The sequence below is a fragment of the Lissotriton vulgaris genome, chromosome 5 (genome assembly GCF_964263255.1).
Source record: "Lissotriton vulgaris chromosome 5, aLisVul1.2, whole genome shotgun sequence".
NCBI lineage: Eukaryota > Metazoa > Chordata > Amphibia > Caudata > Salamandridae > Lissotriton > Lissotriton vulgaris.
The window spans coordinates 888,390,437-888,417,904 of record NC_141693.1 but is presented as its reverse complement, the minus strand read 5'-3'; the positions used below and the strand labels follow the sequence as shown (position 1 = coordinate 888,417,904).

The window sequence follows — 27,468 nt, the reverse complement described above, 5'->3', positions numbered from 1 at the left end:
ACAGTCTGGAAGATAGGCATTCATTCCATTCACATAATCCAGTTTAGAATGAACTAGAGCTCCTGTCAACACGTCATTTGTAAGGTCGAGATAAATGGCTGTGCTCATCTGAACTTTTTAATGTAAAGAAAGTATTTTTAGCTACAGATTTAACCTAGGCATTTAGTCTCGAACCAGTTTACCACCAGAACCTAGATTGCATACTTTACTTGCAACTGTAGAATTGGTACCAAATTGGTACCAAAGCCGTCATGGCAATGTTGGCCCAAAGATGTATGCTTTAGAAGTGACATTGCCCAAAATAAAGATGCTGTCACGGGTTCCACCCGGGAAGGTACTATTCAGGAGCGGGTATTCAAATGAGGCTCTACAGACCAGTTTATTTTTTCTTCCGTTTTATTTGGGATACAAAATAAAATTGGTAACACTTGTTTGTAGCTTGAAGTGGAGTCCTGGTTTAGGAGGTATTCCTATCTTCACAGACGGTCCGGAGATGCACACCGGGGACCACGGATCTCCGTCGATGTCCCAGAAAGTAAAGAAATTCGGGCAGTATGAGGGACCAAAGCACTTTTCAGATTCGGGGTTGGGATTGTGAGGGCGTATCACCATTTGCCACTACCTTGTGCAGCCCAGTTTAGGTTTCAGGTAGAGAGACGGTGTCCTCCCTTTACGATGTTCCCTTCCCCGCCCAGTGTCCTGAGAGCCCCCGTAGCCGGAACCATACCTTGTCCAGCCACGCTCCTCATGGAGAGTGGTGGGGCGACACGTGGTGTCGTTGGGCTCCTGCCATCTCCTTGTCCTCTTGGACTTTGGCTTGGGGTTCTTCTTCCTCAGATGTCCGGGGTCGCCTCCACAGGATCGGTGTGGGTCCCGTTTCCTCGGGTCCTCCTGTATTCACGGTTGCTTCCTCCTTCCGAAGCGCGTTCTCCTCCTCCTTGATTACCCTGCTTCTTCTTGATAAGGCCGCAGGAGAACACGTCATCTGGCACATCCTATGGGGCTCCTCCCCGAGGACGCTTAGTGAAGACTTAAAGGGACACTCCGTAACCTGTATGTGGAGTAACAGTACTTCAGTGTCATTGGGTATCAGGGAGTAAGGCACCACCTCTCCCAGTCCATCCTCAGCCCCCCGACAGATGCATTCATCTTTAAGCCACTTAGCTACTAGTTTAAGGCTAGCCAATATAGTAGTGTCATTCTGTTGAGGTCAGCAAAGCAATAGAAAAGACGTTTTACATGATTGAGAAAACTCAGGCTTCGGTGGCCAAGGGTAAATGTCAAAGGGCAGTGGGGAGACGATGAATCCTCTGACAGAGAGTAAAATTGATTGGGACACTGCCATATAGGCCCATAGTCAGTTTGATGTGAATATACGGTAGGATAGTCCCCAGCTTTAGTTAGGAAGCTGCAGAGATCCTATACAAATATTTAAGAGAAATGGCAACCAAGAGCCCGGTGTATCTCCACATGTCTCAACAGTTTAAACATAGAGAAAGGCTCCCAAATTCACTAATGCTTCCCATTCATATATAAAAGAAACATTAATTTTAATCTTAGTGGCAGAACTGTGTGGTACACCGTTTCAGTGTTGCTGAGACATTTATTAATGCCAAGGTAACTGGACGTCTAGACTAAATAGAACAGTAGATGTTTTCTATAGTACTAAAAAATACTTTGTTTTCATATAGTGCCTCGTACCACTCTACTGCTGTTTCTACGCCCAGCAAATAACAAAAGTTACTGTTACTCACTTTAATTACATTAAGAAGGATGGTTGACGGAGTCCGCTTTGCTGAGATTTTAACTCATGACCTGCCAATCACCACTTAGTTCCCGCGACGAACGTTCAGGTCAATGAGGCATCTCCCGGGCTTCTCCGTCTTGTCGAACCGTGCCAAATCGGTCCCCTAAAGTGGGTTGAAAACCTTCGTGTTTAGAATCAAGTAAAGAATGCTGCTTGAAGTATTCATGCAGGTATATGTTTTTTTCCAGTGCTTTACTTAATGTAGGTTGATAACGGCTTGGAATCTCTTGGTCCACCCTAAAACATTTTAGCAGGAGGTGCTTTACTTTTTAGCTGACTGAACGAAAGGTTAAAATATTGAATTATGTGGGGGAATACATTTCATAAGGAAGCGAGTTGCTATCCACGTAAATAGTCATATTCCCAAGCTGCAGGTTTTACTTTCCTGAGAGCTGTCTTCTTCCTTTGTAGTTATGCAAGAACATGCGGATTATGTGGTGGTCAGGGATTTCAAGAGCGATGTAACCTGAAAAACAGTCAGATTAGTTGCCTGTTGAGGGTGAGTTTAGCTTTTGCTACAGTGTTTGCCCTTTTGACTAAACTTTCTCACTGAAAATATTTTGTTTCCTGCCAGTGATGCACATTAGTATCGCTTCCGTCTGGGATTAGGAGTTTTCAGACAGTTTTAAAGGATCCTTTGGCGAGGTGGGGGGCAGTTCTTTGAGTCCCATCTGGCAGTTTTGGCTTTTATCCTATTGGTATTTTCACAGCTGTCATTGAATGTTCTGTGTTTTTCTTTGTGTGAACAGGATTATGATTTAATGTTTTTAATTTTGCCATTTGCCACCTGTCAGATTGAGACTGAATATTCTTTGTGGTTTTATGACTTCGACATAGCTTTAATTTAGCATAGTACAATGTACCTCCTCAATCTGCAGCAAAGAGGCTATTACTTGAGAAGTTCGACCAAAAGGCTGAAAATACTCCTGTGATCTTTCTAGGGTTTTTGGCACTTTGGTTAACTTGTAGTTTGTGCCCAAGACTATATAATGTGAGACAAATGTAAAGAAATAAATATTGGCATAATCCGACTAAGAGGGAGGAGAGATGGCCTGTTTTATGGAGGTAGATAATTTACTAGAATAAGGTTTAACGTGTGTTACTGCTAGAGCGCGCAGTTTTCCCCAGGTCACCCGGGATACCAATTCTCTAACACGCACTGGGCCCTTGGCGTGAAGAACACATTAATTTCGTTTGGGTGAAACTGGGTGAGGATTTCTCCTCCTGCACGCTGCTAGGAGTAATCAAGTTTGGATTTACCTCTGCTTACCATGCACCCGACTTACCACAGGCGCAATTCCTTGACGGACCTGGAGCTGTTAAAGAAAAGTAGACAGGCCTAACATCCAATACACCTTAAAATCCTTAAAATACTTTCCACAGTTTTGTAAAATGACCACAGACACCTGATTAAGTTCGAGTTTTTATATAAGATTTCAAAGTGAAGAAGCCAAAATAATAAGCGATACACAGAGTAATATATCAAACATCAAAATCAGTACCAACAGGTAACTTTGCACAAAAAATATGACCATTTAGAATATATGGGAAACTACAGGGAGAAGTTTTAGCACATACTATTCACTGCAACGTTATACTAGAACATAGGAATGGGATGGGACCTAGAACATGTACTTAACCTAAGTGTTCAGAATATTCTTGCTAAGCTCCCTGCAAACCACTAAAGGAAAGGGAAAAACGGGAACATGCTATGGTTTATAAAATCAATGAAATTCTAAAGGAGAGGGGGAGAGAAGGAACCAACTAAAATTCAGGCACATATAAGTTCAATGGCAATAAGGCAATAACACAGGTAAGAATGTTTAACTGATCAGACGAGAGAGAGAGAGAGAGAAAAAGAGATACGCAAACCCACAATCTATATTTACCTAATTCAGATTGAAGACCAACCCTGGCCACGGGTCAGTTGGGAAGACGGGGACAGGGACCCTCAGAAAAGGAATGCCAGACTGTGAGCAGGTACAGCTCACGGAGAATAAGGACAGGATACCCCTCAGGTTCGGATCAAGGACTGGGCCTCCCAGGGTACGACCAACACCCACAGCTTCGGACAGCAACGCCTGCGTTACCCCCTCCTGCAAGTAATCCGCCAGAAACCCCGATTGGATTTTCGAATTCCCCAGCAAAGTGCTTCGCCAGCACTTAGGATTTTCCACCCCTTGGGAGTTTGTGGAAAGTATGGACAAAGTGCTCCGCAGCACTTTTCAGGCTTGAACACCTATTGAGATCGTAGGGTCAGTGACAGGTCTGCTACTCGGACAAGTCGGACAATTTTCCTAAGCTAAACTAGGGTAGTTATACAGTTTTGGGGACCCTCAGACCACCCCCTAATGTTGCAAGTGACAGTTTCCCATATTGTGATTGGTCAGGAGAGGTGGTGTGGTCTTTACCACCTCCTAAATTCAACGTTCCCATCATAATTATTCAATTTTCATACCCGCCCCCTTGGTTCACGTTCCCATGCATAGAATACAACAGTACAGGCTAGTCTACAATAGGTAGCAACAGTATTGCTTTTTCCAAGGTGAGACGCCGTATTCCCAGCGATGTTCCCAGGCGCATTGTGCTTCAGGTGCCAGCTGGCTAGGTTTAGCTTCTGCGCAGTTGGAACTTTCTCCGGTCATGTGACGGTGCCCAGCAGAGCCTCAAGCATGGCTCCGCTCATGATCACCCCAGCCCAAAAGACGCGGTACATGAAAAGTAAGCGAAGACAAATTAGAATCATACATAAAAATGATCGCACTGTATACCATGATAAAAGATAACCAACCCTTACTTTATAATAACTATAGCATTAAGGATTAATGCGAAAGAATAGATAGGCTAAAAGCTGCTGCAGTAAGCAGAGAGCGTGGTAAGAGACAAGCGGCCATATTTAGCATCAATGCGCATGAGCACAGAATCCCTCCAGAATGCGAGTGCGTCACATCACATGGGTATGACCGACGCATGCGCAGACTGAATTTGCGGCAAAGCAGCCATTTTCAGTGCAAGCTTCGTTAGTACGTGAAAAGACAAACAAGCAAGCATCCTAGGGACACCCGCGTGTAGGGGAAAACACTTTACAAATGACGAACAATGGTGTTAATATTATTATGTAATTCAGACAAGGGTTTTGCATACGAGCAAGGCGCTATACGTGCGAATCCTTGCTCCATCAATCCCCTCTTTGATGATATTTACTATCATCACTACATGAAGGAAACAGATGCCAACTTTTCTCATTCATTCATATCGTCCATTTCGATTTCAATAAACTTATTGTTTAGTTTTCTTTCAGCTTCCCTATGAGAGTGGTGATTTTTCGCCTTTTTATAAATTGCACTCTTCAGCTCTTCTAATTCTAACTCATCAATGTTTCTTTTCACCCCCCTCGGATTTACTGTGTATTTCTTTTTACACTTCTGACATTTGCAGCAGATAAAAATGATCAATACAATCACACCTATTATGACTATTGGCATCAGTATTTTCCACAAAATATTTCTACCTAGATTAGTAAACCAACTACCTATAGAGGAGAGACCTCCAGTCAGTCTCGTCCAGGCACTGTCAACCTCCAATGGTTTGAGTTCTTTTTCCAAATTAGTTATGTTCCTCACATATTGTTTTAATTCGATACTCTTATCAGGAATGTAGGTGCAACAATGTTGCGCTCTCAGCATTCTACAGACTCCGCCCTCTTTTGCTAATAGGGTGTCAAGGGCAAGACGGTTTTGTAAAACCATTGATCTGATCGCAACCATTTCAGTATTGACCAGCAGGAAACCAGCAGCAGTGTCCGTTGATAACCGGTCCACTACTGTAGACAATTTGCAGATTCTATGGGTGTTCAGAACTACCCCCATTCCAGGTATCAGTGCACTAAAAATATCACCTACAATTTCGCCTACACTTTCGCGTCTACTACGCACTAAGCCATTAGTTTCATCATCGCTTCCAGCTGCATTGTTCACATGGTATATTTTCGGGAAAATAATGCCAAAGTAGCAGCTCCCATACCAGTGATCCGGCAATTTGAAATAAGCCTTGTTCCCACATATATAATATATTCCGGGAAACACAGGTTCTGACCCGTTTTTGAAACCCCAACCTCCAATTACCTTATAATTATGTTCACACTCGCTGGAACCGATGAATACATTGTTATAGTACTCTGTCCTTTCCCTATGGATACAAAGTTTCCCTTTTCCTTCAAAATCCAGCAACAAGGCAGGACTGGCTTCTCCTTCTGAGGTGTTATCCATGTGCTCAGCCCACCTAGGAACTCTTTCCTTCTCGTCATTTGCCTTCTTCTGAAACTTTTCTCTCCTTCTATCTGCCATCTTTATAAACATCTTTTCCTGCTCTTGCAGAGAACAGGTCAGATTGTCTTCTCTTGCTTGATCTAAGTCTATGTTACCTATAGTCAGGAAATATTCTCCCATATAGCGGGTCACGTCACTTGTAGTATGTACACGGTTCAAATGTCTTCTAATAGGAAGTTCAGAAAATACTACGTCCTCATTTGAATAATAGTACTGCAAGGTGCTTCTATAGAACAAGCTAGCCAATATACTACAGGATATTCCATAGGTCAAAGGTAGATGGTGGTATGTCACGCCTTCAGCCACTGAAGTTGGCAGCTTCATGCAGACATAACAGTCCTCTATTTCCATAGCTTCTACATAATGCACTAACAAGTTAGCAAAAACATTTAAGTGCGTCCTGTTCTTCATTTTGTGAAAGTGTAGTCCATCCTCATCTGGTGCTTCTAAATCAGGTCGTGTGTGTGTCAGTCCTACTCTTTTGTCGCGTCTTTCTAGTCTTCGTGGTGTTTCTGCAGTCGGTACAACCCCTACATCTACTGCTTCGGGTTCAGTAGGGGACAAGTTAGGATTCTTACTTATCATAAAAGGTAGAAAAACTGTTAGTCCTATCCACATTACTATTAGCATAGCTACACTACACAAGCATATCTTACAACATGTTTTGAGACACCCACAGCGGGATCTCCCAGAGACACTCGGATCAGACATTTTTAGCTTACAGGTGGCTTTTGCTACCCCTCTTCGTTTCTTTGCACCAAAGGCTCACTTCAGGGCTCGCTTAAGGAGGGTCTTCGTCCGAACTCCGATCAGCAATGGACTCGTTGTCACTGTTGCCACTGTGGTGAGGCTCGTCAATCTCTTCCAACACAAAGTACGTCCACTCAGGGCTCCGATACAGTCGGTTCTTTTTCTTTATTCTGTCGCTCTTTCTCAGCGATTTGCCTTGGGCTGCATTCCTTTCACTTAAAGCCCTTTTTCGGTCTTTATCGTTTTCTTCGACTGTCTTTAGTCTGAGCCTTAGTCTTTTGACGTACCGAGGTGTACTTCTTCCTCCGTGCCTCCCAGTGGTTGAGGAGACTTCTCCCTCTTCGTGCACTCTTTTCACTTTTTGTTGTGGCACTTCTGATTCTCTGCCTGTCTGACTAGTTCCAGGTCTTTCGTCTATCTCTTCTGCCTGGTCGCTAATCTGTCCCTGCTCAGATTCAAATCGCACTTTCTTTTTACTTTTTGTTACTGTTGTTTCCGTTGTCTGAGCACTTTGATCTAGTTCTATCTGTTCCTGTTCATGCTCTTCGACCTCTTCGCTTTCTCCTGCATGAACGTCAGCCCTAATTTCTAACTGTCCCTCTCCACTCTCGGGAGTTTCAGGAGGAGTGTCGATGTCTTGATCTGACCCTACTTGGCCTACTTCCTGATCAGGTGTGTTATGGCTTTCATTGACCTGACCTTCTCCTTCTACTCCTGACTTACCTGGACTATCCCACTCACTGTCTAAGTAGGAATATTTCCTTGTTCGTATTGGATCATGAACTGGTTCGTCGGCGGGATACCATTCAACGTCTCGACTTGTGCTCGGCAGTTCGATGTCAGCTAGCTCCGGACTCTCTTCCTCGGAGGTCTCTTCAGCTGTGCTGCCTTCAGCTCCAGTCGCGTTTTCTCCAGATACCCGCTTTGTGTGGCTGGCGTGGATCCACTTCGGTACACCAGCGCACTTCACAGCAGTGGTAGTGACGAGGATCACTTGTCGTCGCTTTCCCCACCTTGGCTTCAAGCAGCTGCTCCGGGTGTGTTTCTTTAACACCACCCAGTCTCCTGGCTGCAGGTTGTGTGCTGGAGTCTTTGGCCACTCGTCTTCAGTCTCTCCAATCTGCTGAGAGAGAGAACGCACTTGGTCACCCAGCTGCTTGCAGTATTCTAGCACCATATCATCAGAAATGCTTAGCAGTTTGTTTCCGGGTACCCATGCCTGGCGCATCACTCTTCCCATCAACACTTCATGGGGACTTAGGCCAGTCTTTCGATTCGGGATACTTCTCAGACTCATCAGCACCAGGGGTAAAGCTTCTATCCAGTTCATTTTTGTGGAATCACACATTTTTCCCAGTCTGGACTTCAGAGTGCCATTTATTTGTTCCACTACCCCAGAAGCCTCTGGGTGGTAGGCACAGTGCAGTCTTTGCTTCATTTTGAATGCTCTACAGAGTTCCAATAGGACATCGTTGGCAAAATGCCCACCTTGGTCCGTTTCGATCGTCTCTGGGATCCCATACCTAGGTATCAACTCCCTGAGCAATAGTTTGGCTGTGGTTATAGCGTCATTTTTCTTAGCTGGATATGCTTCCACCCACCTAGAGAATAGACAAACTATGACTAAAACATATCTATATCCGTTGCATCTGGGCATGGTTATGAAGTCTGCCTGAATTCTTACGAAGGGACCTACTGCCTTTCCAATAGTACTCTGTTTCACTACAGTCTTCTTTCCTGCATTGAATTGCTGACACACTAGGCACCTCTGGCAAAGCCTGTCCGCCTGGTCCCTGAACTTTGAATTGCAGAACACTTGTTCAAACACCCGACACATCGCATCTCTTCCCATATGTGTTGGCTCATGTATCATTCTGACCATGGGGTCGATCAAGCTATCAGGCAGTACAGGCACCCCCTCCGGATTTACCACCACACCATCTTCTCGCAACTCGCACTCCTTTGCGGCCCACCTGCCTTTTTCTTGCCTGTCTGTGGCTTGTTGTATCTCTCTTAATTCTTCCCACGTTGACACATTATCAAACAACATAAGTTGGCAGCTGGTTCCATCCCACCGGGCAATTTGTAGGGACATCTGGTGTCGGGCACAAAACTGTGCAATTTGGTCAGCGTACCTATTACCGGCAGTCACATCATCATTTCCAGATCTGTGAGCCGCACACTTGACCACAGCCAATTCTTTGGGTAATTGGATGGCTTCCAGTAAGTTATGCACTACTTTCCCATTTCGGATAGGTGTGCCAGTGGAAGTCATGAATTCTCTTTGCAACCACAATTGGCCGAAGTCATGAACAACCCCGAAACAGTACTGACTGTCTGTGTAAACAGTAACTCTTTTGTTTTTTCCCCTCTTGCATGCTCGAGTTAACGCTATAAGCTCCGCCACTTGTGCAGATTTCACCTCGCGCATGTAAGATGCCTCGACGACTCCTGTCAGAGTAACCACAGCATAGGCAGCACTCAGACTCCCACTCTCATGTCTCAAACACGAGCCATCCACAAACATTGTTTTATCCCCGTCCCGTAGTGCTATTTCACGGATGTCAGGACGGGGCTTGGTGCTATATTCAGTCAGATCAATGCAATTATGTTCCCCGCCCTCATCCGATTCTGCATCCAGAGGGACAGGTAACAGTGTCGCAGGATTTAGGACATTGCACCGGGAGATAGTTATATTTTCAGCACCAATCAAAATTCTCTCATACTTAGTCAGCCGACTAGGTGTGAGGTACTGGGTCCTAGTTCTAGTCAGTAGGATGACAACAGAGTGAGGAACATAGACAGTGACGGGATGTCCCATGACAATGCTCTCACTCTGTTCTAGACTGACGCAAGTAGCAGCAACGGCTTTTAAGCAGCCAGGCAGTCCAGCCGCCACTGGATCTAGGGTGGCCGAAAAGTAGGCGACTGGTCTTCTGACTGATCCGTGCTCCTGGGTCAGGACTGAAAGAGCACAATTTTCTCTGGTGTCACAGAACAGTTCAAAGGGTTTATTGTACTCAGGCATACCCAATGCAGGTGCGGTACACAGACAGTTTCTCAGAGTTACCCAAGCATTCATGCTCTCACTGTCCCAGTGGACGGGATCTTCCACTCCTTTCTTTGTCATATTTATCAGGGGTCGGGCTAGAGCCGCAAATCCTGCAATCCATTGCCTGCAGTAACCCACAACTCCCAAGAACATTCTCACTTCTTTCTGGGTTGTGGGCAGTTCCATGGCTTTAATTATTTTGATCCTTTCGGTAGTGACCTTCCTGATTCCCTTTTCTATCTGGTGCCCCAGATATTTTACTGAGTTTTTACAGAATTGTAATTTGTCAGGCGACACTTTATGTCCTCCTTTTCCTAGGTGATTCAGCAAGGCAATCGTGTCAGTGACACAGTCAGACTGGGTTTTAGATGCCACTAACAGGTCATCTATGTACTGCACCAAAACAGACTCTCTCGGCAGCACTAGGGATTCAAGGCACTTTTTCAGTATCTGGTTGAAAATCGATGGACTTTCGGTGTACCCTTGAGGGACACGATTCCAGACATAGATATGGCTGTCGAATTCAAAACTGAAAAGGAATTTGCTTTCTGGGTGCAATGGGATGGAAAAGAATGCGTGGCACAGATCGATGACAGTGAACCATTCTGCGTTCCAAGGAATCTGGTAGAGTATTACTGCAGGGTTGGGTACAATAGGACAGCAAGGCACAACAATTTGGTTCACCTTGCGCAAATCTTGCACCACCCGGTACTTCCCACTAGGCTTTTTGATCCCAATGATAGGCGAATTACAAGGGCTGCTCAACACTTCTTCTATTATTTCTGCTTCTAACAGCCTCGTGATTTCAGTCGCTACTCCTGCCTTCACTTCTGCACTCATTCTGTACTGTCTGGTTTTGGGGTATACAGCATTTGTTTTTATTGCTATTTTAACTGGGTCCACATTTGCCATCAGGCCTACATCCTTTCCCGTGAAATCCCACACTTCAGGTACTACTCTTAGCTGAAGTTCCTCAGGTAAATCCTCAATTGTCAAAGGCTTGATATCAGCATCTTGTCTGACTAACATCAGTTTGTACAGGCCATCTTCATCGGGGGTCTGAATTTCAACGCCATTTGGTGTGCAGTAAATGGTACAACGCATCTTGCACAACAAATCACGTCCTAGTAGATTTACAGGACTGGAATCACAAACCACAAATCTGTGCATTTCCTTGAAATTTCCTATAGAAATCTCCATTGGTTCAGTTACAGGGGTACTTATTATCTGATTTGATACGCCCACTACTTGGATCGCTTCTCCCGAGAGGGGTAGGTTAGGAACATCCACTGTTCTTACAGTAGATCTGGTAGCACCAGTGTCCAACAGAAAGGTGACGTCTTTGCCTTCAACCTTTCCTTCAATGTATGGTCCAGTCTGGTCTACCGGTAAGGAGGCGCCAAGTACGCACTCCTCATCCTCCCCTCTCAGGCCCCGTCAATCTTGATCTTCACAAAGGAAGGTATCACTTAGCAAGTACTGTGGAATGACTGCATTTCTTTCACTCTCAACCTCCCATACTTCCGCCCTCTCATTCTGCTGACCCTGACTCTTAAAATTCTGTCTAGGAGCGCGAGGTACTGGAGGTAATTTTACCTGTTGCTGGGTTTTCCTTGTCCCCTCTTTCGGCACCTGTGGATTTAAACCATTTACAGGGGCATTACCAGCCTGTAGGTGTGGACACTCGTCTCTCCAATGCCCCATCTGGCCGCACCCATGGCACGGAAACTTTTTCATGGCCTCCTCACGACTCATTTTAGGTCTGGGCTTTCCTCCCCCCCCAGAATTGGTATTCGGAACATTATTATCAGAAGTCATTTTACTTAACTGTTTTTCTTGCTGTTCGGCTAATTTTACCTGTGCCCACATCACTTTCTCCTTGAGGGCTTTCTTTTTATTTTCAATTTCATCTTCGCAGTATTTCGCATATTTCAGGACATCATCTATGGGCTTTCCCTGCCAACTGATTTTGTTATCTCGAATCCATTGTGATATTTCAGGCCTTAATCCTAGCACAAATCTGTAACTGAAATGGGTCATGTCTTTCATGTCCACATTATCAATACCACTGTAAGTTTTGAATACCTGTAGTAACCTTTCGTAAAATGAATGCACTGTCTCATCACGTTCTTGAGTTGTTCTATCTATTCGGGTCCAATCTGTCTCTTTGGCTGGCACCTTTTTCTTAAGATACTGTATGACCTGGTCATATTTCCTCATAACATCCGGTGAAGGGGCTCCCGTTCTCTCATCTCTGGGATATTCATCATTAGGCCAATCAATCTCTATTTTACATTCAGTCCACAGATCTACAGGGACCACAATATCGAAAAACCCATCCAGGTCTTTCAGCAGGCATTTCTGAACTTTTATGAAACGCTCTACCTGTCGGTACCAGTCAACTGGTTTCTCGCGTAATTTCGGGAAGTCATTTGTAAATGACACAATGTCTTGCCTGGACCAAGGGACATGGACGTACTTCCCTCCCGGGACCTCTCTCATGGGACACAATTTTTCTGTTGGGGTTACTTCCTTTAATACGAATTCTGAAGTTACTGACCCAGCCCTGCTGCCTTCCTTTTTCTTTGCCCACCTTGTTCTCCACTTCCCCACTTCGCCCCATTTCTGCAGGAGTTTCAACAATTCTTTTACTTGGATCTGTTTCCCCATCACATTCAGGCTTTCTAAGTCCTTGTCTGAAAAGTCCACTCTGTAGGGTTTCTGAAGAATTTTGGAGCGACTAACATCAACTCCCATTTCTGTGGCGGCATCCATTATCTTTTCGTGGAGCACCCTAGCACTCCGGGTAAGATTTTTACTGATGAATAGTAACTCTTCTTCATTATACGAGCTCAGGCGCTCAACTCCCACGTTCCCAGCCATCATTTCTTCTATTTCTATTCTTAATTTATATATTTCCAATGTTTTAGGTTGAGAAGTGGTCTCTTTCTCTATCTCCTTTGTCCACCTGTCTAATTCTTCAGGGGAAACTAAAGAGGCGTTCCTTATTCCAGATGCACTTTCAATCACCACTTCCTTTTGCCTAGGCTGACTTCTTGCCCCTACTATACTAGCCCTCGGCTCCCTTATGGGCAAATCCATTAAACTTCCAGATTCACACTCACTTTCCTGATCCTCATCTATGAACACTTCTTTCCTCGGGGTCTGGAAGCTAGTAGTAGGCAGCATTGGGGTGATGACAGGAGGAAGGGGACTAATCAAGTCATTTTTATACATTGGGATAGCAGGACCAATAGTTACCGGAATGGTCAAGGCCTCAGGATGGGGATGCATCTGTGCAATGGTTCTGGCTAAGTCCTCTCGCTGTCTAGTCAGGACTTCTCTCTCCTTTTCCTGCAACCCCCTTTCAGCAGAATTGCCATGCAATACCTGTGGTACCAAGGATGGATAAATACTCGGGGCAGTCGGGGCAACCAATCGAGGGGGACTTTCCCCGAATGGTTGATAATTCGGGACTGTGGACTTAGGTCTGCAAAACTCATCCCTTCCACTATGCTTACTGCTTGTAGCTGTCCTGTCTGTATCACTGTCCCTCCCACTCCGGGGGTAATTGGTAACAGAACTTTGGGAATGCACCGAATCTGATTCCGCTACATAGGGAGGTGGATCCTTCATTAACAAGTCTTCCAGGTGTTCATCTTCTACATCCCCCATAGGTGCTAAGTGATGGGTTTTTGCTTTACATTTTCCTCTTTTCTCCTCTAATACTCCCATCATGGGGAATAGCCCTTCAGTTAACATAGACTGCCTCCACTGTTTCAATTTCTGCTCTTTGGTTGGCGTTGGAAGTCTGGGATACCACTTACTCACTCCTTTATCCATTCGGGGTTTATCTCGCTCTGCAGCCTCAATCTCCCATTCCTCCAAAGCTTCGTACTGGGTCAACCTAGGTCTAGGGTGTAACTCATTCATGCGGGTCCTTAAGTTAAACAGGATCCGACCATTAAATGTACCTTCAACAGGGAATGCCAGGACTCCGTCATCTACAGTATACTTTGCCCAATTTTCTAGCCAGATACAAGTGTGATACCCTTTATCAAACATCATAAAAGAGGCAGGGGTATTTGGCGGGGGAATGAGTACGCCTTCTCTCGTTCTAATGGGCTTGTCAGTTTTGAAAAAGTTCTTCACTTTATCCGAGAATGACAATTTTCTCTTTATTCCATACATCATGTGCGGTCTACCTCGTATAAGCTGATCCTTATGAAATCCTAGGTACTTTGGATTCGGTATGAAGTCTGGATACCACATACAACTCTCCAGACTCGCTTCTAACTCGGCTTGATTAATTTTGTTTACTTTCGTGCTTCCAATGCTAGCGCGACTTTTATTTCGCGCCACCCAATCAGGTCAGAAAATACAACTACGGTCAACCAATGGGTGCGCGGCCTTTTCGCAAGACAGAGTCTCCCGTTTCGGCACTCACCCCTCCTTCACAAATTCAGCTCCGCTACACGCCCGCTGTCCTGACCAATACCAGCGCGGCACGGAGTGACGTCAGAGCAGCTCTCCGACTGACTCCCGCCTTCACAAGGTAACGGAAACTTTTTACTCTCTCTAAAGTGCGAGTGCAGGTCTTAGTTAACAATACACAACGTTTGCCACTATGTCTGAGTGTTCTAAAGAGAGAAAAGACTTTTCTTTCGCTACTAGTAAACCACTTCTGTCTACTTTTCATTCACTCTGGATAGACTTCTTTGCCTGTCCCTACACACTAGTAACATAGAACCCGTTATTCTTCTGACTCATCCACCTTGATCGGGGATATGTACTGAGCCAGGATTTCACCAGCGAACTATTTTACTTACCAGACAAGCCTTGGAGACCCTATTACTCCTTCCGTATGCGACCCTTACTAGGTGATATCGCAATGAAAGTTTTATAATGGACTCGTAGCTATCATTCACTCCAGAAACAAAGGTCCTAATTAGTGCTTCCAGTTATCCTTAACCCTGCACTAATACCTCAAACCTAGTGACTTCAACAGCTAACCGGATTCTACTCACCGTTAGCTAAAATACTTCCCCGGGGATTCAGACTACACTGAACATTTACAAACAATTCTGGGTTAATTCAACATGCAGTATTTATAACAGCAATGCAAATTCATGAACATTTACATATAAAAACACATTTCAAAAATATTGTAAAAATACAGTAACAATCAGCAGCACGTTTTTGCATTCACGGTTTGTTTATGACTATCCTGCCTACCTAATCTAACTAGTCCAAACCATCCTCTGCTACCAGAAATTACTGCTAGAGCGCGCAGTTTTCCCCAGGTCACCCGGGATACCAATTCTCTAACACGCACTGGGCCCTTGGCGTGAAGAACACATTAATTTCGTTTGGGTGAAACTGGGTGAGGATTTCTCCTCCTGCACGCTGCTAGGAGTAATCAAGTTTGGATTTACCTCTGCTTACCATGCACCCGACTTACCACAGGCGCAATTCCTTGACGGACCTGGAGCTGTTAAAGAAAAGTAGACAGGCCTAACATCCAATACACCTTAAAATCCTTAAAATACTTTCCACAGTTTTGTAAAATGACCACAGACACCTGATTAAGTTCGAGTTTTTATATAAGATTTCAAAGTGAAGAAGCCAAAATAATAAGCGATACACAGAGTAATATATCAAACATCAAAATCAGTACCAACAGGTAACTTTGCACAAAAAATATGACCATTTAGAATATATGGGAAACTACAGGGAGAAGTTTTAGCACATACTATTCACTGCAACGTTATACTAGAACATAGGAATGGGATGGGACCTAGAACATGTACTTAACCTAAGTGTTCAGAATATTCTTGCTAAGCTCCCTGCAAACCACTAAAGGAAAGGGAAAAACGGGAACATGCTATGGTTTATAAAATCAATGAAATTCTAAAGGAGAGGGGGAGAGAAGGAACCAACTAAAATTCAGGCACATATAAGTTCAATGGCAATAAGGCAATAACACAGGTAAGAATGTTTAACTGATCAGACGAGAGAGAGAGAGAAAAAGAGATACGCAAACCCACAATCTATATTTACCTAATTCAGATTGAAGACCAACCCTGGCCACGGGTCAGTTGGGAAGACGGGGACAGGGACCCTCAGAAAAGGAATGCCAGACTGTGAGCAGGTACAGCTCACGGAGAATAAGGACAGGATACCCCTCAGGTTCGGATCAAGGACTGGGCCTCCCAGGGTACGACCAACACCCACAGCTTCGGACAGCAACGCCTGCGTTACCCCCTCCTGCAAGTAATCCGCCAGAAACCCCGATTGGATTTTCGAATTCGCCAGCACTTAGGATTTTCCACCCCTTGGGAGTTTGTGGAAAGTATGGACAAAGTGCTCCGCAGCACTTTTCAGGCTTGAACACCTATTGAGATCGTAGGGTCAGTGACAGGTCTGCTACTCGGACAAGTCGGACAATTTTCCTAAGCTAAACTAGGGTAGTTATACAGTTTTGGGGACCCTCAGACCACCCCCTAATGTTGCAAGTGACAGTTTCCCATATTGTGATTGGTCAGGAGAGGTGGTGTGGTCTTTACCACCTCCTAAATTCAACGTTCCCATCATAATTATTCAATTTTCATACCCGCCCCCTTGGTTCACGTTCCCATGCATAGAATACAACAGTACAGGCTAGTCTACAATAGGTAGCAACAGTATTGCTTTTTCCAAGGTGAGACGCCGTATTCCCAGCGATGTTCCCAGGCGCATTGTGCTTCAGGTGCCAGCTGGCTAGGTTTAGCTTCTGCGCAGTTGGAACTTTCTCCGGTCATGTGACGGTGCCCAGCAGAGCCTCAAGCATGGCTCCGCTCATGATCACCCCAGCCCAAAAGACGCGGTACATGAAAAGTAAGCGAAGACAAATTAGAATCATACATAAAAATGATCGCACTGTATACCATGATAAAAGATAACCAACCCTTACTTTATAATAACTATAGCATTAAGGATTAATGCGAAAGAATAGATAGGCTAAAAGCTGCTGCAGTAAGCAGAGAGCGTGGTAAGAGACAAGCGGCCATATTTAGCATCAATGCGCATGAGCACAGAATCCCTCCAGAATGCGAGTGCGTCACATCACATGGGTATGACCGACGCATGCGCAGACTGAATTTGCGGCAAAGCAGCCATTTTCAGTGCAAGCTTCGTTAGTACGTGAAAAGACAAACAAGCAAGCATCCTAGGGACACCCGCGTGTAGGGGAAAACACTTTACAAATGACGAACAATGGTGTTAATATTATTATGTAATTCAGACAAGGGTTTTGCATACGAGCAAGGCGCTATACGTGCGAATCCTTGCTACATCAAGCCCCCCACCCTCCCCCATATGAGTTTGGGGGCGATGATTGTACAGTGCCAACTGCCCCATAGAATCTTCAAAATAGTCTTCCTCCATTCAGTCAACATTGTTGTGGCACTAGATCAGTCAGGAATGTAAAGTATTAGATTACCCCATTTCGGTTTGGGTTTCTTAAAGGGCATACCACCCTTATGTGAACTCATATCTAACGGTGGAAAATATTTTGATTTCTGATTGTATGAATATATTTGCCCGTTCAACCAGAAAGTGGGTTTGTTACATCATCATCGGGCCAGACACTATTTTGCAAAAAGCTTAATGTTGCTTCTTTTGGAGTTGTATGTATGCTCCTGGTCCTGTGATTTTAAACAAGCTTGGTGTACGACTGATCAGCAGTACCTTTATTGGGTGTCATTAGTTCCAATTTACTCCTTTTATGAGCAAATTTGTATTGTGGCTAAGCACTGTATATTAGTAGAGCAGAACAATGCATCATATTTAATAACTCATCAGTGTTATATTATCTTTCATTAGTGTTTTAGCTCATATATACAGATATGTTGATTTGATGTCATATTGCTATGTTACATGAGATCACTGCAGACCAGTGTGAATAGTATTCCAGTGCATTTGTAGGAAATCTGATTGTTGAGGTATAAACTTGAGCAGTCTTAGTGTGAGATGTATTAAGCTCCCACAAGACGAACTCTATCTGACTCAGAGAAGGTCAATCTAAACTTATTTCGGTGAGGAATACCTGGCTCAAATTTGAGAGTTGGCTCAAGCAGCGGGACTTTCCTTAGAAAAATGCTTATGGTACATGCACAACGAACTAAAACATAATATAGGCAAGAAACTAAAGAGTATAAAGGACCAAACCACGTTATTTTTTTCATGATAAGAATTGAACAAGGAAAATGGCACAACAATTAAGGCAATCTGATGTAGAGATCAAAAGTTATAACAAACTGAGCATGTTTTGGATAACAACATCTCTTCAGTCTTAGCAAGTAGTTATTTTTTCCTAATGATCACCAGGGGCAGTAGTGCATTAATGTTGGACACTGGAACTTGTATTTAAAAAGGAAAATGGTCTTGCATCAGAATTCACCAACATTTGCAAAAATGAAATGTTTTTGCTATTAAATAGTTTGAATGAGTGTTAGAATTGTTTTATTGTTTTATTGTTTCATCAGACATCATCCCAGTGTTTCCAGTTGCAGACCCTCCCCACAGTTTTAGTTTAGGTCCACACCAAAATGTCTAGTGTCCAGTTGCAACTGGTCCTCTGTGTTTACTTCCGCTATAGCAGCTTAATCTATTAATGGAACCAATTGTACTCTGCAGACACACACAAGAGGGTCCACAGAGGAGGCATGAGAAATGTCCTTTGTACCTGCCCCAGTGTGTTTTTCAGCAGGGCATCTCATTTATTTATGAACCCCAAGAGTCAAGACTAGCAGCTAGCAGGGAAGGCATCTTTTCTTCATCTATGCAGGGCAGCTCTTTTCTGGGAGTGGATCAAGATATGTATTTTAAATGGTAAAACCAGTCAGCTATTTGTAATTAATCCTAAATTAATAGGGCCAGTGTTCTTAAGCATGCCTCCCACCCCACATTTTACAGCAGTGTGATCATGTTTCTGCGATGTGTTATCAAGTGAAATGCTATACCACACTTTTTTCACCACAAAAACTGTCATGATTCATTTTTTACTCAGTTGAGCTCAGCTCTCCAGTCTCTGTAAGACGACCTAGTTGCTCCAGCCAAGCATCAAAGGAAATCTGCTTTGTCAATTCCCATCTACATTAGAATTCCAAGCTAATTTTGCTCCAGATGTTTGTTTTTGTTCCCTTAATTCAAAAAAGAGTGCTATTGGGGATTCACCGGATGATGTATCCTAGAGGCTAATCTTCCCTCGCCATCCATCCTGTCGTGTGCGACTTGTTCTTCCAGTTTCTGCCTTGTACTGTCAAAAGAAAAGTGAATGAAAGGTGTTGTCTTTAGTTAAGCCCTGCGGCTGACTTTGTGTAAATGAAATATTCCCTAAATACATTGTATTGTGTCTATGTGCATAAAGATTTGATTTATCAAAGCAATAAGAACTGCAATTTTAGCCTACAACTGTTGCCCCTTCAAACAGAAGCAATGACCAGTCGACTTAACAATGGTAGAAGTTAAAAGCACCAGGTGTCAAGTGCAAGAGCATTAGGGGAACACAGAAAAAATATGGATTTCCTCCTTTTGTTATTGTAACATTCTTTTAGGAGCTGATTGATTCACCGTGAGTTTAGATTGATTTTCTGGGTAGTGGTGAGCATGATGCTCTTTCTGTGGTTAGTGGGGCAAACTGAGATTGGTCAGTGCTGTTGCTTACATTTACCACTGGTAGTGGTGTCCTACTCCATTTGGTACTATTGCACTCCATTTGAATTGAGCATGTAATCCCAGTATCCTGTTTAAGTAGGACATCTTACTCCAGGAGGTAGCAGTATATTTAGAGCTCTTATGAAATAGGGCACAGTAATCTCACATACACAATTTAATTTACAGTTTGCACTGTAGCTATGGAAAGAGTAAGTCTTTTTTAGTTGGAAACAGTAGGGCAGAAAAAAAGACAGCCCAGAACACCAGAGGCCCTTAGCACTCGTTATTGCTGAAATGTGACAACAAGTGTTGTCCTACGTCTTTTATGTGACACTATACTACATACAACATTTGGGTCTGTGGACAAAGGTTTGTTATGAGGAGGAATTATGAAGCCTTCAACTGGCTTTGGATCCCTCCAGGCCTTTTTGTTTTAATGTTGGGATATTGATGTCCAACTGGGGTTACACAGTATCTCAGAGGTCTATGGTTTGCCTGTCGTTTGTCTTAGTTCCATAGCACTAGGCCTGAGCCAAACCAGCACCTCCCACTTAAAACTCAACAAATTCACCACGCAGAAGCATTGTGAATTCGAAAATCATATGAAGTGAAAGTTGCTGATTCATACAATAAGCTGAACAGTTTCAGCTTTTGTGCTCTGGTAGCTGCCATGGGTTATTGGAGATACCATGCAGAGGCTTAGTTGAGACTTGGTGTGGGCCAAAAACAATAACTCTTATCAAGAGGTGCCAGGAGAATGGATGGCATCTTATGGTTGGTGTAGTGTCGTGAGACTATGTGCGCTAGGATCCTTGCAGTTCTGGGCGGGCTCCACAGAGGCATTACTTAACTGCGGGGAAGTGTTTAAGTGTGGTTATTAATGGTTATGATGTAATCAGAGAGCAGTGTGTGAGTGTATGCTGAGGATTTAAAAGGTACAATCCAGAGCTCCGTGTGTGGCTAATTCATGTGCATGCTCCCGGGCTGGGGAGGACCCTGCAGTGGCACCAAATTATGTTTGATCGACTCGTATGGGCAGCTGCACTCTAGCTGAGGAAGTCTCTACCTTACACGCATGAAGTCAAACACTTCCTAGAAAGGACACACTGAACTAACACACTATAACCATCCGCACGATGTCATCTAATGCTTTAGCGTCTGATCTTTCACCCACTTCACGCATATCAAAACACTACAGAAACTAGCCACATGGCAGACGCGCACCATGCCACCCGTAGCAGCAGCGCTTTGAATGGGCAGGTTCTGTTCGGTACTGAGTACCCGGACTTCTGTATTTTGACAGGAAGAGGACCTGCTTTTCTCAGTACTGCTGCCATACATTTAATGGGAGAGTACCCCAACTTCTCGGGATCAAACAGGTACTGTGAATAATGAGTGCCTACATGTCTGTATTTCTACTTGAAACACTGCATACCACTTCATCGGAGTACAATGCTGCCTGTCCGCAGATGTGGTGGGGCACCTTGTCGGGGGTGTTTATATTTAGTTAGTAGTGTTTTATATAGCGCGAACATGACCCAAAATAGGGTATCGGAGCGCTTTACATTTACATATCAAGAAACAGATAAGCTACTCGTCAAGACGTCAAACATCAGTACATCGCTATATAAATGTATTAGGTACAGTACTATACTCCCTTTATTTAATGATTGCACGCTGAAGCATTAACGCATTGTGCAGGGCCCATGGTAGTGTGCACAAAGCAATATATTTATCGCGGACTACTGACTCTGGTTGCTTTCTCGCAGGACATCCCTCCCTCGAAGCCGCACTTCTAGTGCTGCAGGTCACTGTGATTACCCGCAGTCTTATAACAGTCACGAGGCAGAATGATTTTTACAAATACACACTGCCAACGGGGCCGTGTTACTTAACTTTAATCCATAACTCTAAGCAGGAGGAATTTAATCAAATGAAACAATAATACCCGGCTGTTCTCTTTTTTATTTTAAGGAGATTGTGCGTTCACCGACATGACAGAAAAACAAAGCAGTTCGGCGTTAGGATTTGAAGCGTCGCTCTCCGTTTGCTCTTAGTATACATTCAAGTCATAGCAAGGGTGGGAAGGAAGGGCAGCGAGTCCAGCTCAGACTAAGATAGAGTGCTTTCGTAGAACAGAATACTGAAAAAAGAACCTATTCAGTTTGTTTCAGATTACAACGGACAGGATAACTTCTTACAACGAGTAGGAAAAGACGGTTTAAATAACACAGAAAAGGAGGCCACCGTGAACAACATTTTGCAAACTATTCGCAGCTGTAATCGTAGCTTAGAAGAAGGAGAAGAAATCCTGTCAGATGGCAGCAACTCTAGAAAGAACTCGTTGAAGGAGAGGAACCGCCACCAGTAAGTTAAAAAAAAATCTGCTTTTGTGTGCTTTTTTGTATCTTAATGTACCAACGAATCTGGAATAGTTAACATATGTACATGTGGTCTTAAGAATAAATGATTTCCGAGTGATCATTGTTAATGCTTATGTATCTAGTGAAAACCACATAGAAATTGTTTCATTGCAGACTTCATAGTGCAGGGCTGCTGTTTCGGTGATTAAAGGTTTACCATGTGTTGAATTGAATTTAGGCTGAATCTGTTTACAGTGTAATGATAACATACTGTTATTCTCTGATCAATATATGTACAACAGGTTAATGTATTCATATGTGCTGCATTCTTTTTTGTAGTTGTCATATGATGGAAGTTGGTTGGGTTTTGGGTAATACGGAGGAGAGATTTGGGCGAAGTTCTTCACGGTCTCCCTCAGCTAGTATCCATAACACAGAACGTAGGATTCTGTATGTAATACCTCACAGTCTACTCTGAGTCTCACCAGGGAACTGGTCTGGTTCAGCTGGGACAAAGCTTGATATGTTTATGCCTTGAGACCCCTTTGTGGTGCATGTCTCAGATGTGTTTGCAAACATCTCTGAGGAGGAGCCTTTGGGGTAACCTAATTTACACACCTCTGGCCACGGGCTTCTGATCTTTCGGGCTCATCATTCTGCACACGGGATGGGGAAACATTAACTTTAGCTTCTGTTGGCTACTATCTCTTGCCCGACCTATTGGTTTTAAGTATTATTCTGGTACTGCATGTACCAAGAAATGGTGCTTCGCGTATGTGGCCTATCCTGCTCTTTCTCCAAGCATGCTGCACATTTGAGGAAGAATAGCTACAGTCAAGTACATTCTGTGTAATTTGAACATGTGCTATGAACTCTTTCCCAAACTCTGGTCTTGTCTGCATTCCTCCTGGTGAAAATTGTATGAGCTGCTTCAGCCTGCTCTTCGAATTTATGTGCTGAGTAGCTCTGTTGTTTCTTCTCACTGTTCATTGAGCCCAAGCTTTTCTCATCCATGAACCATTTCATTTACATGCCATGTACAAATTTGGCCAGGGGGTTGTAGCCAATCACCAACAAATGTGGCAGCTTCTTTTGGATCTCAATGCAGAGTTTTTAGGAGAGGTGGAGAAAAACACAAAAGGATTAACAGTACTGTCTGGTGAGTAAATGACACAAAAGGGAAAGCCAGAGGAGACTCATTCAGCGGAAAGAAAGTACAGAAAGGGAGCTCAAAAGTGGCGCATGGAGGCCCACGATATTGCGGGAGCTATTCTTGTGGAACACAGTGTGGGAGTATCAAAGGCCTCACACATTACGGTAAGAAAGTAAATTATTAATTGGGGTGGAGGTAGTCCACCGCAGTAATAAAGCCACAAACCTGTTTTGTCCTAGCAAAAGGTTTAATGATTTAAACCTGACACCAGTCAGCTTTTTGTATTTGACATCAGCTGATATTTATATGCAGTGTGGCTACTCAGGAAAAGGATGAGTGTTACATTTTGAAAATACACACATTACTCCTAGGAACCTTTTCTATTTTCTTTGCGGTTACTCACTGGTGCAAACATATGGGAGTCTTGAGCACCATGACCTGCAAATTGCATCTTTTCTAATCTTACATACTATCGTCATGCTGCCATTGCATTTTACTGAAAATGTGTATTTTAAACTTTGCTTGCTTTTATGTAGGAATATATATATATATATATATATATATATATATATATATATATATATATATATATATATAAATTTTATCTCTGAGAGGTTTTCAATGTTGTTTGTTTTATGGTCTAGTTCCCGAAATTAACAGTTTTGATTGATTTAAACCGAAGCTCAACCCCCGATAGCTATAGCATAGGTCAGAAAAGCTTAATTTAACAATTTGTAAAGCATTTAGAAGTACTAAAACAGTTAAGAAGTGGAAAACACATCACAATACAAATTACATTCCAATTTAGAAAAAAACCAATTCCATAAACAAAATTGCACCAGAATGACAAAAATCCAATTGAGGGTCCCGGAAAAATGAATTGGTAAATATATGAGAAAAAGTGCCAAGAAAAAGTAAAGCGCCAATAGAAAGTATTGTTCCTGTGTGACTAGGAGCTAGGTGCAGGTCAGACACACTAAGTAGGTTTCGCCCGGTATGAAGGAACTCCTCCTGCGAGCCAAGTTTGCAGTCTAGAGCCGAGGAATTTCTCTCAACACCAGATAGCTGTTGGATGGGGTCTTGACAATGCTGTTGGTTTTGGCAGGAAAAAGTCTTAGGTGGAAAAATTTAGACTTCTCACCCAGAGAGGGACCTGCCAGCCGGATACTTTTCGCACCTTTGCGCTGTCAAGATTTCCTCTTTGGATTTAGTCACTTTTTGAAGCTGAGAATCTTCCAGCGAGACCAGGCTGCAAGATTTCCTTTGATGATGGGTCCCATGGTGCTAGATAAATCCTCACAGAGGGAGTACGGAAACTAATTATCATTGCAGAGAAGCTCCAAGCGGGAGGAACTACTTTCTTAAGCCCAGCAAAGTTGCATCCTAGCCGGAACAGCTTGGGTGGTTAGGTCCGGTCCTGCAGTGACTGGAAGTCCAAAAGTCTTCCATGGTCCAGTCTTTCCGAGGCTGTAAGAGAAGTTTCGTTAGACTCCGCGAAGATTCTCAGGACCTCACTGAAGGTACTTAGGAGTGAAAACTCACTCCAGCAGAGGTCTTCAGTTGGGTGTAGTTCTGGTCCAGTTGCAGCTGGTCAGGGGGGCACTTCACAAAACAGCCTCTTGCAGCTTGTTGTGTCCCTTTCGCCACACAGGAGTTCAGCTAACTACCACTGGACTCCTCTTATTTGTTCGGGGTACAAGTGGGAGCCGGTCCAGCACTTCGGGTCTCCTCACAGGTCTGTAACAGCAAATTCAATCCTTCTTCTGTTCTTCAGCAGGGCCAGGAAGTTTTCTGAGGAGGATGCCTTAGCATGTGAAAGGGCAGACCCTTTATAAGTTATTGAAGTTCCTTCAAGGTGAAGGAAACACATCCCCACATCAAGGCCATTATTTCTGCTGTGTGAGACGTATTTACACCTCATTAAGGTCAGGCAAGGGCTGGGGAGCTGCTGTCAGGGTAATGGAACTTAGCCTGAACAACAAATGGGAGAGAAAGGGTAACTCCACCACAAAGGTGGGGAGGGAACTCCTGGTCCCCTGAACTAGATATATAACAACAAGTGAAGGAGTGCCCTCTTGGAGGTTGGTTACAACCACAAAACTATAAGGTGCTTTTCTTGTACCCCTAATAAGGGACAACCTTTGTCCTTAGAAGACCCCTTACTCACCAACCTAGTTGGTGACATGCTTCATCATCGGGGTCCCACCCAGACGGCCGAATGACATCTGGGTGTGCTGCGACACCTGGTTACAGTGGAGCTGGTTTCTGTAATTTTTATATGTGCAATTAACTGTGAGTGTGTTTAAAAATTGTCCAATACTACCCACTCGTGGATTTTATTCCGGAGTGATTGGACAATGATTACAAAAACGGTGGGACACATTTTCCTGATTAGGTAGGCTATTGCTGTCAGTAAAGACGTGTGCTAAGATAAAGTAAAAAAGTTAAAAAGGTCTACATGTTTCAACCTATGTGTAATTGTAAGGTTTTCGTCAGTACCAGGGTGGGGGAATCTGGGTGGTGTACACGCCCTAAGGTGTGCCCTGCCCTAGATTCCTTAGTGTACAAATCACAAAATGTGAATAGTTCAACGGTATTCTTCTCCTTGAATCTGGAAAAAAACTTAAAGCGCTCGAATTACAGGCTTTATGGGTTCCGGACCTGCCTTGGTGCAGTCCACGATTTGTGGTAGTTAGCACCGAAGCGATTGACCTGGGCGGTCTGTGTCGGGAACCCCGTAGGTGAATGGAACTTAGCCTCCAGGAGCTTACGCTAGATTTCTCATAGGACAGCCAGCCCCATACACAGTGGAAATAGCTTTTAGGGGCCTGTCACGGGAGGGACCAGATAACTTTAAATTTCTACATTTCCCACTTTTAAATACCATGGACACTTCCTTGTGGGCTACATGGCCCACATAGGAGTGACTTATAAATATTTAAAAGGAAGTTTTTCTTTGCTGCAACAGTCACAGTGACAAGATATGACTCAATCTGATTGGATAGTAATCAGCTTTATGTCTAAAACAGCTAACCAACTCATCGCTTTTTTCTGGAAATAGAAAGAAACGCCTACCATCTTGTATTGGTTCAGAAGACTCTGGCATACACTTGTGATGGAACACATTACTGATAAACTCCTCTTATCACAACTAGAATGACTATACTTATCACCCTGAGACTCACAACACCTCATCTTTTTGAATGATTAATGAAAAAGTGGTCAGGAAGATGTGATCCTCTCTTTCATATGCCTCCGTTTAAGTACGGTGTGAACAAGAGACACATTTGCTTTTTAAAGATTCATCCCACTTATTGTGTGGACATGTCCTCCTAGGTATTAATGATGTTGAGGGCCAATACAATCATTTTTCCAGCTGCCTGTCCTCTCATTTGGGCTCTTATCCCCCTCCATCTCATAGGTGCTTATTCTCTCCCCCTCCCCTATAGTTTGTACAATGTCATCTCCCCTGTCCCCTTGTATTGTAGCATTAGGTATGGGGTGGTGGGGGGTAAATTAGGTTATCTTTTGTTTGATGTTGATATTCTAGGCACTGCAATGTGAAAAAAAGCTTTAAAGTGATAACATGATGTGAATAACTGTGATTACGTATGTCTCTTTTTAATTTTTGAGCAGTTTATTCAACATCTGGCAATCACTGCATGGTTATATGCTGTATGTAACATTTTGTGCAGAATGAAGATTTTTCACATCAAAGGGAATATCTGGACATGTTGGGCTGCAGGTTTAAACTGCAGCAGTGAGACTACATTAGTTGGCGAGAAGCCATTTTTTCCTCATAATACTAGTGGATGGTACAATAGGTGCTGCAGTCTATGGGTGACATTTAACTGTCCATGCTAAGGATGTAATTTCTACACCATATAGTATGGCCAGACGATAGGAGTTGAATATGCCAATTAGGGATTAGACACTTGTTACATGTTTTAGGGGGTCAGAGCACATACAATGGCCACTGGAAAGTAGGGTTCCAGTGTGCAGAGTCTAAAAACCAGCATTACAATTCTGCAAAAAATGAGGGTGACCATGCAAAAAGGGGAATTTTCTCACAATTTCCGAGGAGATAAGATTATGAGGTGAGATCCCCTACTGGGCCTTATAAAGTAAACAGAGCATGGATGCAGAGCACGTGCTTCCGCATGAGAGCAGGGAAGCTGTTCCTTATCTTCAGTTGCCAGCAGTGACCATCCTTGTTGGGGGAAGAACATAGTAAAAATCTGATGTAACATCGGGGGATTGGGGGGTGGAACCTCCAGTTGACTTCCTACAGGGGTCCCCGCCTAGCCTGACATATTTGA

The 27,468-nt window shown here is 43.7% G+C and overlaps 1 protein-coding gene across 7 annotated transcripts in view; it reads left to right on the top strand.

Annotated features, from left to right (window-relative positions):
* The window catches only part of PLCE1 (phospholipase C epsilon 1), a 1,649,974-nt gene that overhangs the window by 1,012,235 nt on the left and 610,271 nt on the right, over window positions 1-27,468 (top strand). For all 7 annotated transcript variants that reach the window (XM_086922473.1, XM_086922472.1, XM_086922474.1 and 4 more), the window contains exon 7: window positions 21,798-22,000. In XM_086922473.1, the coding sequence (XP_086778599.1) occupies window positions 21,798-22,000 (203 nt within the window). The remainder of the gene's footprint in view (window positions 1-21,797; window positions 22,001-27,468) is intronic.